General features: G+C 37.3%; 1 protein-coding gene across 4 annotated transcripts in view; it reads right to left on the bottom strand.

Annotated features, from left to right (window-relative positions):
- Window positions 1-15,591, bottom strand: part of LOC126178712 (ATP-dependent helicase brm-like) — a 220,107-nt gene extending 204,516 nt beyond the window's left edge. Inside the window, exons 1-3 of one of the 4 annotated variants that reach the window (XM_049924555.1) lie at window positions 15,442-15,591; window positions 2,448-2,575; window positions 2,154-2,326 (exon numbers count right to left, since the gene is read on the bottom strand). In XM_049924555.1, the coding sequence (XP_049780512.1) occupies window positions 2,154-2,306 (153 nt within the window). In that variant the 5' untranslated portion in view covers window positions 2,307-2,326; window positions 2,448-2,575; window positions 15,442-15,591. Of the gene's footprint in view, window positions 1-2,153; window positions 2,327-2,430; window positions 2,576-14,818; window positions 15,159-15,441 lie in introns of those variants that run through there. The other 3 variants (XM_049924554.1, XM_049924552.1, XM_049924553.1) reach the window with 3 other exon arrangements.
- Between the last annotated feature and the right edge of the window lie 3,302 nt (window positions 15,592-18,893).

Genomic DNA, 18,893 nt, shown 5'->3' with positions numbered 1-18,893 from the left:
CTTTTTTTCAAACTTAGAAACACACAATGCGTTCTGACCATGCGCTAGATAAACTATTAATTGCTGAATATACTCTGAAAATGTTCTGAAATCACAATCAATCTTTGAAAATGGAGATTCAGCTAATATATGAATGTGTTTCCCCACAATATTAATTTAATTAACATACTATCACATCACCACAATTATCCCTACAAGTGATTTATGCTTTGAACCACTGAGTGAAACACTTTGGAATCACGACCTGCATTCATCCATGAGAGAGAAAGAAAGCTATGGTAGTTTCTTAATGAGGTGACACATTCTTACTATGTTCTTCACAGCAATGTCTCATGTAAGAGAATTTCCTTAACGGGTCTTTTTGTCCTTGGAAATAATTAGGGATCATAATGAGAAACCAGATGAAATAAGGAATTACAAATAAGCAAAAAACCATGAACTATTTGGAGCAACAGAGCATACTTTATGACAATCCCTACTAACTGGTTATCTTTTTATATTGTATTCACATTGTGATAAAAAGCCACTTCCTATTTTCCACACTTTTAAGGCTCTGAAGATAATAAATACCTTGACTACAATGATCATGCACTGGTTTCTCAGTAACATGAATACATGAAAAACTCAAGTTACCACCATTTTGAGATAGTTTTTTTGGGGTACCACTTTGCACCTGTTACAAATGGTTTAGCAAAGTCTGTTCTGCTTCTAATCTCAACAATAAGTTAATCCAACCTATTATTCTTCCTATCAACTTTCTAATAATTCTTATATGCTTCACTGTCAATTAATTAATCAAACACACATCATTCTCTGTCAATATAAAGACTAATTTTTATATCAACCCAGTGTCTTCATTGCCTAACCAGTCTTGAAGTTGGAAAACTATTTCCAACTTAATGTTTTAAAACTCCTAATGCTACTTGGCACACATCATCTAAGCATGACTGATGAACTTTAAATACAGCAAGCACTGATATACTAATTCACTTCCAAACTTTCACAAAGTAATGATGAGTTTTCTGCAAAAGTAAAAAAACACTAACTGATCAAAAGTGTTTGGACGCCCCTATGTAATACAGAATTGACCACTATATATCATGAGAGGTGGACCTGCCAATATCAAAGGTGTTGTCAATAGAGAAGCAGTAACAGCACACTGGGCCAATCAGAAGAGCACAGTAACTTCAAACATGGACTAATCATTAGATGTTACTGGAGTAACATACCCATCAGGGTGAGGTGCCAAAGCTGACTGTTGGTGATGTGATTCTGAAGTCAAAACACAAAGGAACAACCACAGCCAAATCAACGCCAGGCTGGCCTCAACTACTGAGACTGTTGAGCGTTGTGGAAGGTGCTTGTACAAAATCACATGAAATAAGTGGAAATAATGGCTCATGAGTTTCAAGTGGTACCAATAGACCAGTGAGTGGAATGACTGTGCACAGGAAATTAAAATGAATGGGGTACAATAGTTCAACAGCTCCTTGTAAGACAAATATTGATGTTGTCCATGCTACACAATGCTTAGGTGGTGTAAAGAACGATGGCACTCAGCAATGGATGACTGGAAATATGTAATTTGGAGTGACAAATCATGCTACACCCTGTGGCAACATGACACAAGGGTTTGGGTTGCGGAAAGCCTGGAGAACATTACCTGCCGTCACGTGCACTGCCAACAGATAAGTGCAGAAAAGTGGTGTTATGATATGGGACTGTATTTCATAATAAGAGTGTGGCTGCTTTATTACACACAAGAAAATGCTAAATGTGGAAAAATATGAAAACAAATTTGTAGCATTGTATTCTTTGTACAGTAGAAGAACAGTTCAGAGACAATGATTGTATTTGCTTGACAATGCCCCTATCATAAAGCATCATTCGTCTGGCTAGGGTTTGTGGACAACAACTCTGTGAAGTAAGTTGTTAAGTAAATAGCTTGAAATCTAAAGTGAAAAAAGAAGAAGAAGAAGAAGAAGAAGAAGAAGTAGTGATAACAGAAGATGAATAGTTCCCATTTCTTAACTTTACTCATCACAGTTTGAAGATTTTTTTTGTTTTAAGTTTCCTGCCAATTTCCAAGAGGTAAAAGCAGACTCTCAAATAAATGTATGATAGACTACAATATATTACGACACAATACTTACAGGTGTGGGGAGTTTTAGCATTTGACTTGGGCCATTCCAGAAAGGTTGTGATGCTGAGGCTACACCAATAGTAGCTGATGGGTGATTCTGTGGCTGGTGCAATGAAAAATGTGAGCCCACTACAGGTGGGGCTTCTGTCTGAGCTGCACTCATTGTTAGGCTTTAATGCTATCCTGAAAACATGTTTACAGAGCACTATATTTATTTGTCAAACAAAATGTTCTTTTTTAACTTATTTAAATAGTGTACAAGTTTGCAAGAGTAAGAAATTATGTACTTTAAAGTGCTTCACACCTTCCTTTGGAAAACTGAAACAAGTTTTTGTCCCTTTATATGAGTCTCAATTCCAGTTTCTGATGTAATATACAAAAAATATAGCAGCTTTGTCAGTACGTTTCTTCCTCAGATTGTTTATGTGCAGACTGCAAGAACCACAAATTAATTACGGGTCATTCCACGTCAAGTCACCCAGGCCTTGACACCAACCATGTCAGATTTTGATGAAACTTGGTACAATTACTTCTTTTATCATCCTGAAAGCACTTGTAAATTTTTTTTGCTCTATCTCTTATAGTTTTTTTTTTTTATAAATTTTTGAAGTTGTTAGATTTGGCGTTGTTTCAGCAGTCGGAAGTCATTACTTAATCGTGTCCTCACAACTAAAAAAATTTGTATATTAAAGAATACTCAAGATATCAGTATGAAATTTTGGAATAAGATTGTGTATTATATCTAAATGTTAAAAAAAATTACCATAAAGATATATTAAAATCTTCCATGTGAAAAAAAATTTACAAGCTTTTTATTTTTTTATTTTTTTTTAGCTAACGGATGTTTAGTTTTACAAAAACTGCAATATCAGGAGTCTCAGACCTGATAGAAAGCTCAAATTTGTTTTAAAATACTCTTAATTGTATAGGCCATTAGATAAAAGAAAAATTATGTTGGCTTTTTAACCTTTTTAATAGTTATCTAATTTTAAAAATAATATTAATTACATTTTAAAAATAAAAAGTACCAAGTGACTTAGACACCGAAAATAAGTTTTTGTCTTCTTGGAGTAACAATGTACGCTTGGATTTTGTTTTGTTACTCCTATGTTTTGAAGTAAAAAGTTATTACAGTGTTAAATAGTGCTTGGATAGTATTTTATTAAGTTTATTCGAACTTTCAGTAAGTACTGTTACTTAGTTTACAGAGATTCTTTTCCAACCAAAAGTGAAATCAGTATGTCAGATATTCAAACCTGTAGCGTAGGGTTATTTAAAAAATCTGACTGTTTCCAAAAAACCTACACACCTACAAAAAAGTTACATCCGGTATATGAATTGAGTGAGGAAGAAAAAGATTTGATCCACTTACGATCTGGAATTAATCTGTGTGAATTTAAGAATAAATGTTCACACCACAGCTACTACTTTTTAAATGTTTTTGAAAAGTATCAAACAACATGTGTAGAGCCACTAAAAAAACACAAAAAGCCCATCAAAAAATCGTTGAGAAGTGTAGGCTTGGATCTTTCTAAACAATTACTGACAAAAAATATTAGCATAAAACCTGGACAAAAGCTTTGCTCAACATGCCATAACTTTTGCGAGGAAAAATTAAGAGTTGAAGTCAATGAAAGTGAAACAGATGATGAATTCATGGTTGAATTAGAATCATTGGAATCCAGAAATGAATCCCTCGTACAAACTAACATTGTTCTTGATAATTTAGGTTTAACACCGATAAAGCTTCATGGCTTGTCAGAACAAAGTAGAGTTTTATTTTAAAAGGGAGGTTAGCAGTATTGAAAAGACTGCAAAAAAGACGGTTTCAAATGCATTAAAATATGATTCACCAAGTTCTGATGATGAAGAAGAAGATACAAGTGTGGTTGAGAAAGCAAAGGATTTTGATGTAATGATTTCTCTTATGAAAGAGAAGATTTCATCTGTTGGGAGGTCTAGAAAAATCCAGATTCTGATCTTGGCTCCAGATTCTTGGAGTCGAAATAAAGTGATGATAGAATTTAATGTAAGTGAGTACATGGTGCGACAAGCTAGAAAGCTAAAACCTGAAAAGGGTATTTTGGAAACTCCTGGTCCAAAAAAAGGTAAAACTCTTTCTGAAAATACAGTAAGACTTGCAACAGATTTTTATGAAAAGGATGAAAGTTCCAGAGTGCTACCTGGAACAAAAGACAAAGTAAGTGTTCAAAAAAATGTGTACATGCAAAAAAAGACTCATTTTGTGTAACTCGAGAGAATATTATTCTTTCAAATGGGAGAATCCTGAGGTAGAAGTAGGATTTTCAAAATTTTGTTTCTTGAGACCTAAATGGTGTATCCTTGCTGGTGCTGCAGGCACACACACTGTATGTGTATGCAGTATCCACCAGAATGTTAAACTATTACTGGATGCTGTGAAAATTGAAGAATCTTATAAAGACCTAATTAAGATGCTTGTGTGCAACACGGAAAACCAAAACTGCATGCTACATCATTGCGACAGCTGTCCTGCAAATACTGCACTAACTGAATACTTAACTGAGAAACTAAGTGAAGATTATGATTTAGGAGAAGAAATTGTAATCAGTCAGTGGGTTAACACAGACAGGGCAGAAATGATCAAACAGTCTATCAGTGTTGAAGACTACATTTCTTTATTGGTTAGGTCATTGGAAAAGCTCACCCCGCACTTGTTTATAGCAAAATCCCAGTCAGCAGCCTTTAAAAGACTGAAAGAAGACCCACCACCCAAAACAGCAATTATTGTGATGGATTTCAGTGAAAATTATTCCTTTGTTATACAAAATGAGATCCAAAGGTACTACTGGAATAGAGGTGGTTGTACTCTACACCCCGTTGGAGTTTTTCTAAGAAATGAGGAAAACAATTTTTTTGTTTCCAACCACTGTTTTATTAGTGATGACCAAGAACATGACACTGGTTTTGTTAACTTTGTACAAAAAGAAATCACAAAGTGGCTGTCATTACATCATACTGACATTGACTTAGTTCACTACTTTACAGATGGTTGTGCTGGGCAGTACAAAAATAGAAACAGTTTTAAAAATTTGACTGAACACTTGAGAGACTTTAATTTGAAGGCCCAACACTCTTTTTTTGCAACAAGTCATGGGAAGTCAATTTGTGATGGCCTAGGAGGAACTATTAAAAGAATTTTAAGGAAAGCCAGTCTACAGCTTTCAGACAAAGAACAAATAATGACAGCAATCGATGTGTACAAGTTTTGTGAAAAAAATATTGAAAACATTCATTTTCACTTTATTGACAAAAAAGAAGCTGATTTGCTACGGTTAAAACTAGAAAAACGTTTTTCAGCAACCCCAACCATTCCTGGAACAAGAAGTTTTCATAACTTCAAACCACTTCCAACAAACAACCTTGAAATTAGAAGGACTACAGATAGTGTAAAACCCTCCTTAGTCTTTTCTTTCCGTTCTTCTTCTGATTGGGTTTGTGTTGAACCATCCATAAATAGCTATGTGGCTGCAAATTATGATGGTAACTGGTACTTTGGACTGGTAAAAACAATATTCAATGATGAAGAAGATGCAGAAATTCTATTTCTACATCCTTCAGGACCAGCTGCATCATTTTATTGGCCTGAAAGAGAAGATTCTTGCATAGTGCCTTTAGAGCACATAGTCTGTGTAGTAGACGCACCTCAATCAAGCAGCACTGGAAGAATGTATTACTTCAAAAAAGACTGTATCAAAAGAACCGAAAGCTCTTGGATGAAGTGGAAAAACAGTTTGAATCAGCATTAATGTTTATTAAAAAGACAAAATTACTCAAAAAATTCAGTGTTTCAAGCAATCAGTTGGGTTATACATAAGTGTCGTAAGTACAGTATCTTTGTACATAATTCTGATGTAATCTACTATAATTAATAAACATGTTAAAAAGCCATCATTATTTTTGTTTTATCAAGTAGCCTATATGTTTAAGAGTAAATTAAAACAAATTTGAGCATTCTATCAGGTCTGAGAGTCTAGATATTGCAATTCTTGTAAAACAAAACATCTGTTAAAAAAAAAAATACATATATTTTTTTCATAGAAAATATTAATATATTTTAATAGTATCATTTTTATCTTCAAATATGTATAATAAATAAACTTGCTGCAAAAATTCATGATGTTATCTAAAAGAGTTTTTAAGATAAGCAATTTTAAAGTTTTGAATACAAATTAAATTTACCGTTTCGGAAGGTTCGGAAAACGCAAAACATAAAAACTTTAAAAATTTATTAAAAAAACTATGAGAGATACAGCAAAAAAAAAAATTGCAGGTGTTGTCAGGATGGTATTAGAACCATTTGAGCCAAATTTCATGAAAATTTAAGGTGGTGGGTGTAAAATTTATTTTTTAATGGGTGATTTGATATGGAATGACCCTTACATTTTTCATTACACTTACAAAAATATCCAAGAGAAATTCATCATTCGAATAATTCTAAGAAAATCTACATCTGCAGCAGCACTCACTCAATCATCAAAATTGTGCGCGGCAGGGAGTACTTTGTATGTACCACATACTAAGCTTTCTTTTTTTTTTTTTTTTTTACACAAAGTTTTGGAAAGAAAGATTCCTTATACATCCCTAAATGAGCTGCTATCGTATTTCCTACCTTATCTTTATCTTATTTTCAGCCTCTATGGGAGCAATACAAACATGAATGAAGGTCATCCATAGGTTCAAGAACTACAATTAAGTTAGGAATCTAGGAATGCACTACAGCATCCTATGTATCACTCCCCAACAGTATCTGAAGACATGGAAAGATTTATTATAGTATACATTGAAGCAGTTAATATGTATTCCCATGCTTCACAAGCGGATGGAATGAAAAGCCTTTATAATGCATGGTACAATGGATAGTAACTGCTGTCATATACTTCAGGATGATTTGGTGAGTATTTACATAGATGTGATGGTAGTTAGGCTCATTCCCAAAAACATAAAAAAGACGATTGACATGAATATATGGCAGAATCATGCACCCCTGCCCCCCAGTTTACCTACCAGAGATACAGAGAAATAGGTTTTAATATTTTATTCCACTTAATACCTTAAATCTGATCTTCCTTAAGTTTACAGGATGCTGCAACTGCTAAAACACAGCAACTCTTAGATTTCAGTCATTGCATGACAAAAAACGAACTTGAACAGTATGCTGTTTCATACTGTAATATGTGGGCTAACTATTTTAAGGTACTATGTTAAGCTGACCCGCCTGTTCTATATTACAAGTACAGTTATTCGTTATGGCACAATGTTCTGGGGAAATTCAGCAAATGTCACTAGGCTCCTAGTATTACAAAAGAAAGTAATTAGAAACATGTGTGTTGCAAAAAAACGGGAATCCTGTCGACCACTGTTAAAAAATTTAAAAGTACTATCTATCCCCTCACTTTACATATATGAGATGGTGGTGTTCCTATATAGAAATCAACATACACTAGACAATTTCCGTTTTGACCACAACTACAGCACTCGCCACAGAGATAACTTCAAACTTCCAACACATCGTTTAAAACTTTATGCCCAAACGCCAGAGTAAAATTTTCAATAAAATAAAAGGCAGTAATATATTTAAAATGGAGATTGGTTCACTGAAAAGATTGCTCTTTACTCTCCTGGTGGAAAAGTGTTATTATTCTGTCGATGAATTCATTGAGGACAGCTTCACAATCTGAACACAAGGATTGTAATATATTTATTATTTTATGTACATGTGTAGCTGTAACTTAGAAATGTAAAATATAATGTAAACTTTTGTATTTCTCTTAAAAAAGTGAAAAAAGTTTCTTTTGTAAACCTTGACATGTCTCCTGTACATCAAATCAAATGATTTGAAAATTGTATGTAATGAGATGAATAAACCACATAACATACCCTGTACATTATGTAATCAAATGGAACCAAATAAAAATCAATCAATCAATTACTTTGTAAAATATTATGGGCATCAAATAAATTAAATGATCAAAACTCATTAACTGACAGCACCAAAGAGTTTTGTAGTAAAATATGAATCCTGAAGAGTGCATCATGGTTACCTATTGCATACAGGATCCACTGTTATCCAACTGGTTGTGGATGTAACAGCTGTTTATGAGAACTACCACACCAGGTTGGAACGGAATTTGCAGCTTTTAAAAAGCTGAGAAAGTGACAGTACTAGCAAAAAACATACAGAAACTTTTTAAAAATGTATTAAAAATAATAAATTAAAAAAAAACACCTTTAACACAGTTCATTTGAATTAGATTCTTTAAAACTTGGGAGCATTCACACCAGCCAGATTCACATTTTTCTTGATTTCCTTAAAATATTCCATACAAATGATACAGGGTATTCAATAGAATCACTATTTTCGCTGTATCCTTGTGAGGCAGATGTAGTCTGTCAATCCAATGTAAATATAGTCAACAAGATGTTTTAAAAAAATAATGAGCTAAAATAATCTTCAATAACTGAACCACCATGAATTTTTGTTAATCAAAGAAGAAAATTATTGACTATCAATGTACATGATCAGCAATACCCTTACAGTTGTCCATAACCAACACAAAAACTATAGCAATAATGGTGCATTTTTTCTGATATACATCAGCTAGTACATACTGATGACTGAGCCACAAAAGCATCGATCAGAAGGCTCTTCAAAGATGTTTGAACTCCAGAACTCACTTTTAACTACATTCAGATAATTTGGAGAAGGGATAAGTCTAATGAAAATATGAATGGAACCTTCACTTTTTATTAAAGCTTGTCCTTTTGCTATACATGGAATAGGGTGTTATTGCCCTCAAATTCAAATATGTACTCGGTAAACACCTCTGTTTTTTAAGGCAAGCTTGTAAATACAATATATCACAAAGAAAATTTTTCCTTAAGACCCAGTGACTGAAAATATGCAAATAAATCTAGCATTATTGGCTCTGACTCAAAACAATGGGAGATTTGCCTATATAAAAGAACAGAGAATGCCATACATGACATAGCCTCCATCTCATAAGGAGAGAGATATGAATAATTCTAGATGAATGCAATTAAATTTAAAAAAGAGCAGGTACCAAGAACCTCAGCTCAACTTCAGTGTAAGAAACCGCCTTGTGAAGAAAACTGAGGAATGGGAGCAGCACGCTACACAACAACGAAGCCCAAAACCATAATACAACATAGTATACAGCACACTGTTACGTGCTCACCACATTTTGTCACCCTCATAATCTCCAAGCGAAGAAAAAGACAGAGGAGATTGTAATAGTTCTCTAAACAATAAACTGCTGTATCCTAAGAAACATTAGGGACAACAAAGCACACTATATGAAATATCAGGGAAAGTAAAGTAAGTTACCTTGAAACGGGTAAACCTTAAGCAGAGAGTAGGTTCTTACACATTATGTATAACATTAAAAAACTTCATTGCCGTCCAGAAAACTTACTGTGGAGTGCTTTTAGTTAATAAATGCTGGCTTGATTATGAATAATTAAAATTAAGTGTGCCATATGGTTATGAATTGGCATCTCACAGCTGTTAAATGACTGTAAAAAACGGTAGTGTATCAGCTGTATGTGAACTGAACTTAGAAACAAAATTTTAATTTGCTGCCATAATGTTACCGAAACAGGAAATTATAGTTGTTTTGGTATACATGCCACTGAATCACAATGAACAACAGTTACTTCCACATATGGACTGAATTCAACAAAATTTGATGGTATCAATTTAGTTATTAGATATCACAAGAGAAATGTTAACTATTTGCTAATTACAGTGACACCTCCTAACCAATTCTGCATAAACGACAACTCCATAAGGTAGGCAGCATGTCTAAATAACACATGTAATTTCCATCAAAACAAAACAGATTATGCATTTCTGAATTTCTGGTCATGAGGGACTATGACTAAAATCTGTAATGAACACAGAAGAGCCAAAAGACCAATTAATAACTCAAAGCTAAACCAGCTAATAAATAAATGGAATTCAATAAAATTGGATAAAATAATAATCAATCCAGATACTAATGAAATGATCAAAATCCTTTTAGACCTGTTAACTGAACATTCTGAAGCATGCTGATCTAAATGCCACAAGGAATTGCAGCACAAAATCTTAAAAATATGGGTGAACCCACATTTAAGTAAATTAAGAATCGTGATGCTACTACATTATGGTAAGTCAAAGAATAGCAAAGCTGACAAGGAAATTTATGTGAAGGTTAAGCTCTGCAGGTCTGAAATTAAGGCAACAAAGTCCAAAACAACTGAGACTCATAAAGTGAGCTCAGTAGATAAATGCAAAGTTGCTTGGAAAATTATTGAAACAGAAATAAATTTTGGTGGTAAAGTGTACAAGATAAAAAGTCCACCTGTCATTCTAAATGTACCTTTTCATCATCCCCATTCACATTAAGTATTAAGTAATGAACTTCATTACTGGCTGGAAAACTTAAAGATCATAATATTCCTAATCTTATGACATACTTAGCTTCTCACAATGTCAATTCAGGTCCAGTCTTTCAATGGACAAAGCAATCAAGACTACTGCAGCACAAGCTATACAGTTGTTTGAAGTAAGGAGATGAGCTATACAAGAACACTGTTGGACTTCTGGAAAGCGTTTGATATGGTCTCACAATACTCCATCACTACGGAGTAAGTGAGAATGCTTCATGCTTAATGCAGTCTTAGTTTAGCAAGAGGAAACAGTTAATGAAGAAAAATAATCAATATTTGTGTCATCTTCTGGTCACAAAAGGGGTACCACAATTATCTTTTCTTGACCTTTTCTGTTTGTTAATTATGTAAATGATTTATGCACATTTGTGCCATATGATGCAATGCTATATGTAAATGACACACCACTCACTACATATGACACAACATTGAAAATTAAAGTACAGTATGATGGCAGCAATCGGGAGTGATGTCACTTGGTTTCATGCAAATGTACAACAGAAAAATGGTAGAAATACTGGCAACATTGTATTCAATGCGAGTCCTCCCAGAAAACATAATAATAAACTCTCGAACTATTAGGTTTTCAAACAATGGACTGTCCAGGAATACCAAAAATATACGGAAAAGATAGATTGTTATTTACTGTAAGGACAACATCTTGAGTTGCAAACAGGCAAAACGAAAAGACGCTTGTCCATTAGCTTTTGGTCAAAGCCTCCACCAGAAAAGAAAACAGATGCACACAAACATTCACACAAGAAAGCACACCTTACACTCACATGAGTATCATCTCCAGCAGGTCAGACTGGAATGCAACTGTCATGTAGAATGGGAGCAGCAATCTGGTGGGGGCGGGGAAGGGAAAAGGACGGCAGGTTACAGTGGTGGCGGTGGTTGGGGGGGGGGGGGGGGGGGGGAGAAGAGCTCTGTCTTGTGGAGCATACAGGGCCCAGTCTACCAACAGGCACTGTGGGACAGGGAGGTGGGGAGGAGACGGAAATGGGAAGCGAAAAAGGAGAGGAGTGGCAAAAGGGAAACACGGGCAAGTCCTTTGGCAGAGTGAGGCACACAAAGAGGGTGGGACATGAAAAAAAGGGAGGAGGGGATAGGACAGAGGGAGCTGGAAACATTTGAGTGGATGATGTTGGTGACAGTACATTGAGGCAGGGATAATTTCAGGAGCTAAGAATGTGTTGTAACGGTAACTCCTATCAGTCCAATTCAGAAAAGCTGGTGGTGGAGGTTAGGATCCAGATAGTTTGGTTAGCGAAGCAGCCATTGAAATCACGCATGTTATGATCAGCTGCATGTTATGCCCTAGGGTGATCTACTTTGCTCATGGCCACAGTTTGGCAATGGCTGTTTATCCTAGCAGTCAACTGGTTGGTAGTCACACCAATATAAAAACCTATGTAATGATTACAGCAGAGCTAGTACAAGATGTGGCTGTTTTCACAGGTGGCCTGGCCTCTGATGGGTCACTGTGAAAGCGGCAATGTCATAGACCAACTCTGCTGTAATCATTACATGCCTTTTTATTCTGGTATGAATACTAACCAGCTGTCAGCTAGGATGAACGGTCGCTGCCAAACCATGGCCACGAGCAAAGCAGACTACCCTGTGGTACAACATGCAGCTGAACAAAGCATGCTTGATTCCAATGGCTGCTTCACTGCATGGGCCATCTGGATCCTCCCCTCCACCACCAGCTTTTCTGAACTGCGCATATGAGAGTTATCACTACAACACATTCTTCACACCAGAAATTATCCTGGCCTCAACCTATGGTAACCTATTGTCCCCACACTGTGCACCCAACTGTTCCCACCCCCGTCTGTCCTATCACCTCCTCGCTATTCTCACCTTCCACCCTCTGCCAATGGACCCACCCATCTTTCCCCTACCCGACTTCTCCAGTTTTTCGCTCCCCCCCCCCCCCCCCCCCCCACCGCCCATCCCTGTCCCACAGTCTTCTAACGCTATGCCTGTTGACAGTGTAGTCCCTGTACTCTCTGTTAGACAGCACTCTTCTCCCTCCCCCCACATGTAACCTGCTACCCATTCCCCACCTACTCCATATTGCTGCTTCCGTTCTATGTGACTGCAACAGTTGCATTCCAGTACGAGCAGCAGGATATGATGGTCACATGTGCAGGGGTGTGCTTGCTTGTGTTAACCAAAATGTGTGTGTTTGTGTGTGTATGTCTGTGTGTGTGTGTGTGTGTGTTTCGTTTCCTGACAAAGGCTTTGGCCAAAAACTAATGTCTAAGAATCTTATCATTGTGTGTGTCTACAGTTTAACATGTCCTCTTTGTGGTGAGTAGCAACCTTTTCCTTATGTTAGGTTTTCACACAGACTACAACTCAGCTGGGATTCCCACATATGGAATCTGTGTGGCACATTGGCATGCTTCATGTGTCAGCTGTATAAGTTGGAAAATAGTGTTAATAAAGTACTACTACATTTCACATTCTTCCAGTTTCCCCTGGTGTAGGGAATTCTACTATAGGGTATTCTGTAGGCTACAAATTAGTGTTTAACTAGCACAAAAAACCATGCCATACACCAGGTTGGCAAAGGCCCATAAACCGACAAATACCTTGGTCTTGTCTAATTCAACAAATTATCTGATGTGGCCACACAGTACCGGTAAATAACACTAGAACTAGCATTGCAAAATGGATTAAAGTAAACAATTGTGCTCTACTCAAGAGTTTCAGGAGTGTTTGAAAAAACACCTATAGTTTTATGTGAATGAATAAGCATCTGTATCACATAATTAGAAGTGATGCTGTGATTCTGTTATTGTCTTGTACTACTGCCATTTACCTAACTGTGCAATTATTTATTGTCACTGAATTAATTACGTGGTGTGTTTATCCTGAAAATGTATTATATATTGTTATTACCAGTTATCTAATTGTGCAGTGCATCCATCTTGTATTGCTTTCTTGTACTTATTGACATTAAACCAATTATTTTCTTCAACAACACCATATCATGTAAAATTCATCAGAGTTAGAGCTTTTTCACAACACGTTAAATACAAGTTATGGTGCTATCCAGTTAAACAGACTGATACCGCACACATTCTCGTTTCATGTGGTGTTGATCATCTACACCTAGTCACTGGAAGTGTGTAATATTTCACAGTTATGGAACTGCTTTAGTTTGTGTAAAACAAAATTGAATTCCTCAATGTAGTTCACCATACACAGAACACATTACAAAAACTCCGCACTGTGAATACACTGCGGCCCTGAATAAGACAACACAGCAAAAACTGTGAATGGTCAATGAAAAAATCTACACCAAAACATCAACAACATAATTTAAAATATTCAATTTCCAATTACTTGTATTTCCTTGTGCTAGGCAGCAAAAATTAGTTGCGAAAGAAACAAAAGTGACCTTACTGATTACTGTAACACCATAAATGTGGGATGATTTAATTACGTTATGTGGGTATTTTTGCATTTCAGTAGCCACGAATTCGTCTGCTCTCTTCTGCAGAAGTTAAACAGAGAAGGCATTACATTTTATGGTTGGTAACTACATGGAGAATTGACATTTTGATAACGTTTTGCAAAAATTTTGTTTTATTGATTTCTTGCAGCAAGACCTATGATGTCAGTAACAAATACTTTCATTTTCTTTATTCATAATCATCTTATTCGTTCCTTTACATTATATTCTGTGAGAAAAAAATGTTCTTCTGAAATGTACCAAAAGATCCAATACATTTCGCCAATGTGTCGAAGTTTTTCTTGTTACAAGAGTAACCGAGTTGTCAAAGTTTGATGCAGTGGAAATATAATTTATTTTTCTAAACTGAATATGACTGTATGAGCATCAAAGGCTACCATAAGATACTGCAATACTGTTAAGGCAAGCAAACGAACATTAGTAGCTTCTTCACGAAGATTCATTAAGTATTGACAGCTGTCTGCATACCATATTTATTAATGTGTTCAGCTTAAACGTAATCTTATGTCCTATTGCTAATTTCACAGAGAATTCGAAATCAACATTGCACAAGTTTTTTTTTTTTTTTTAGAACAATTAAATTTAGAGCTTCAACAATACACAAATAAAAAAATAATATAAGGGATTGCGACTCGTCGATCTCATCAGCTCTCCAAAAAACACAGAACAACTAATATATGAGCAATACGTACACACAGGTCAGTTAACAAACGTAAATCCAAGTCGTAACGTAGACTTATTGGACAATGCGTGATTTGGTATTTTTATTTTGTTGAAACACCACCTCCGTAGGCCTGAGCCGGCTACGCAACTGATCAGTAACCCATAGCATCCCGTCTTCACCTAATCATCGTATTTTGATACACACATCCCTCACGGTTCACGTATGCTAAAGAATAGCGATAACATTTTCAATCCAACAGACGAACTTCTTTTTCGCCACAATCATTATCAACAAGCCTTTCATCGAACACTGGAGAGAAAAATTACAAAGACGTATTTTTTTCTCTAGAATAATCTCTGTACATTCTCGAACTGTCAACTGCGATAAATGTCATCGCTTCTTTTAGCATTAAAAATACAATTTGTATATTATGTAAAAAAACTAAATACGCATCGTACAGCGCAAAAAAGTTTTCAAGTCTTTGGCTATTGGCTTATTCCTACAAGATACATTCAGAACAATTTCGGTTAACATCAAAATCTATGTTGCAGCACGATACCGAAACTGAAACTTTCGTGTCGTCCTACGAACTGTTAACTACAATACATAATTAATTCAATAAATTTAATGTTATGATTTCACTCTCCTTACTGTAGCACAGCACAACGGCAGCAGAAAACGTCACTAATAATCAAGACACTTCAAAAGCATAACAAAAGATTTCGAAATTATAATGAAAGTTTATAAAATGGGAGCAGTCCAGAAACTATTAACTAATAAAGTGATGTGAAGTTAAACAGTACACGCCACTTGCTGTGGCGTCATTTTCGCTACATGTCGGAAACCGGCTTAAAATCCAGCATATGCCGATAATTAAAGGACGTTGGCACTACTGTTGTACACGATCGATCGCGACGAAACACAAAAATGTGGTCGTTTCAAATTTACACACACACTATCTTTCCGCGTAGTTTGGAAAAACACTATGGCTAATTTATTTACACGCTGTACGCTAAAATAAACTGTTTAACTCATATATGTTCAGTGATTTCGCGAAAAATAAAAGATATGGGCATACAAATAAGCATTCTCAGATCTAATGAAGTGTATGTTCTATAAGTTAATGTCAAAATTGGAGCAATAATGGTAGATTTTTGCACTATACGTTTTGGATGACATCGTATTAAAACTATTCCATTCCTCTCAGTTGACTGCTATGGTACTTAATCGAAGGACAGAAAGACCTGATGAGAGATCGTGAGGGATGAATGTACGAGGGCGTGCTGAAAAATAATGCCTCAGAATTTTTTATGTGAAAATTCTTAACGTTTTTTAAATAAAACAAACGTTATTAACGTTCTTCATCCTTATTCTTCATGCTTGGATACTTATTTCGCGACATAGTGACCCTTGCGACGAACACATTTCTCCCAACGAGAGGTCACTTTGTTGATACCTTTACTACAATAGTTGACATTGTTGACGGAGGTACAATCTCACTTCTATTTGCACTGCTTCATCACTATCAAAGGGAAGCCCTCGAGCATGTTCTTTAAGTTTTGGAAACATGAAAATCGGATGGGAGCAAGTCGGTACTTTATAGACGATGACCCCCAGGCTTCGGATTTTTGAAAATGTGCAGCGCTCATGTGTGTTCTGGCATTGTCATGTTGAAGGAGAGGGTGCACCTTCGAATTCGAAACCCGGCTAGTTAAAGTTTCAAACCGCTGTAGAAATAACACCACTGGTCAGAATGATGTCAATATTATCAGAGAGGGGGAAAAACGTATGGCAGAAGAGACATAAATAGTTACAAAATGTAGCAACAGATGGCGCTGTAGGCAACATAATTTAATAGTGGTCGACTACAAATTAAAAATGAACCATACAACAATGCCTAAGGCGTACTTTGACGATAAATAAACTGTACTACTCAGTGTGCATGGATGTACAAGTGTGATACTGTTACAAAATTGTTGAGGCTTTCGTGGCCACTTGTTGACAAACTGCCTATTGGCTTCTGTCTCGGGTTCTTCGGCCGACGTTCATCTAATGATTTTTCTGACGTTTCGCCAGCACGAGTGGCTGGCATTGTCAAAGCTTCACCCTCCATTGCCGTTGGTGAACTGGAGCCGAGCTCGCGGGCGCAGACTATATGTACCTGGCGCGCCAACGTCCGAGGGCTTCTCCGCGGTCATTTCCGGTGCGGTTCTCCTCTTGCTACCTGCGACGGTCGTTCGCTGCAGTACGGGAAGCCAGGATCCGTTTACCTTAAGGCTTTCTTCTTTCTTGTTCAAACTGTTCGCGTGTTTTTGTATCTCTACAGCTTCTCTGAACAAGCGCGTGTGATAGTGGTTCTCTACAGCCAGAACTTCCGTGACTGCGAATTTTATTACGTGGTCGGTCTCATTCAGTGCGTGCTCTGCCACGGCCGATTTCTCCACCTGCCCCAACCTGCAATGTCGCTTATGCTCTTTGATCCTGGTGTTAATGGATCGTCCAGTCATTCCGACATAAACTTATCCGCATGTGCATGGTATGCGGTATATTCCCGACATTGCGAGTGGGTCTCTTTTCTCCTTCGCCGATCTAAGACACTCTTTGATCTTCCTTGTCGGTTTGAAAATCGTCTTTACGCCATGTTTGCGCAATATACGGCCGATTCTGCCCGTCACTCTGGGAATGTATGGCAGAAAGGCCGTACCCGACATTTGTTTTTCTGGTTCCTTACTTCGCCGAGGGTTTGGCTCAGTTACACTTCTAATATAATTTGTGGAGTACCCATTGCTCCTCAGGACAGTTTCCAGGTGTTGCATTTCTCGTTCGAGGTGTTGCGGCTCACATATTCGTCCTGCTCTCGTTACGAGCGTACTAATCATGCCTCTTTTCTGGCTCGGGTGGTGGTTTGACAGTTTGTGCAGGTATCGGTCCGTGTGAGTCGGTTTTCGATACACGCTGTGTCCCAGGCTTTCGCCGTCCCTTGTGACCAGCACATCTAGAAATGGCAGTTTCTTGTCCTTTTCTACTTCCATGGTAAATGTTATGTTGGCATGGAGGCTGTTCAAGTGTCTTAGGAAGTCACCGAGCTGTTCTTCACCATGGCTCCACACCACGAAAGTATCATCGACGTACCTGTACCACACCTTAGGTTTGGAAGTCGCCGAGTCCAGTGCCTGTGCTTCGAATTGTTCCATGAAGAAGTTGGCCACCACTGGACTGAGAGGACTACCCATGGCGACGCCTTCCAGCTGTTCGTAGAAATCGCCATTCCACGTAAAATAGCTCGTGATGAGACATGCATGGAAGAGCTTTCTGATGTCTAGCGGGAAAATGGAACCGATGTGCTCCAGAGCGTCACTGAGTGGCACTTTCGTAAATAACGAAACAACATCAAAGCTGACCAGGATGTCGTTTGGTGCAAGTTTCAGTTTCTTCAGCTTCTCAATGAAATGTCGTGAGTCCTTAATGTACGTGTCGGTCTTCCCCACGTGAGGCTGGAGCAGAGAGGCCAAGTGTTATGCCAGTTTATATGTCGGTGATCCAGGAGCGCTAACGACCGGTCTCTGTGGAACGTTGTTCTTATGGATCTTGGGTAATCCATACAGCCGAGGTGGTAGGGCTTCTGTGTTGCGTAGGTTTCTCTGTATGTCCGCCGGCAGAGAAGATGCCTTGATTAATCGATTCGTATTCCGTGCGATACGTTGCGTCGGATCTGCGCTTAGTTTTCGGTACGTCGTCGGATCTAATAGGTCTCGGATCTTTTGCTCATAATCTTTGGTCTTCATTACGACGGTCGCATTCCCCTTATCGGCAGGCAGTACCAAATACTCTTGTCGGCGTTGAGATGCTTAATGGCTTGTACCTCTTCTTTCTTCAGGTTGCAAGCTGGTGGTTTTGCTCGGCGCAGTATCCTGGCTGTTTCCGTGCGTATTTCCTCTGCCCTTTCACAAGGAAGGGCACGAATGGCTGCTTCGGTGTTGGCAATGATGTCCTCCATAGGTGTGGTTCTCGGGATGATAGCGAAATTCTCTCCTTTTTGAAGAACAGACACTTCCTCTTCGGTCAATTGTCGTTCAGTGAGGTTGACCACTGTGTGTGACATG

The sequence above is a fragment of the Schistocerca cancellata genome, chromosome 1, assembly GCF_023864275.1.
Source record: "Schistocerca cancellata isolate TAMUIC-IGC-003103 chromosome 1, iqSchCanc2.1, whole genome shotgun sequence".
In the NCBI taxonomy this organism is placed as follows: Eukaryota; Metazoa; Arthropoda; class Insecta; order Orthoptera; family Acrididae; genus Schistocerca; species Schistocerca cancellata.
This window is presented reverse-complemented; position numbering and strand designations above follow the sequence as displayed.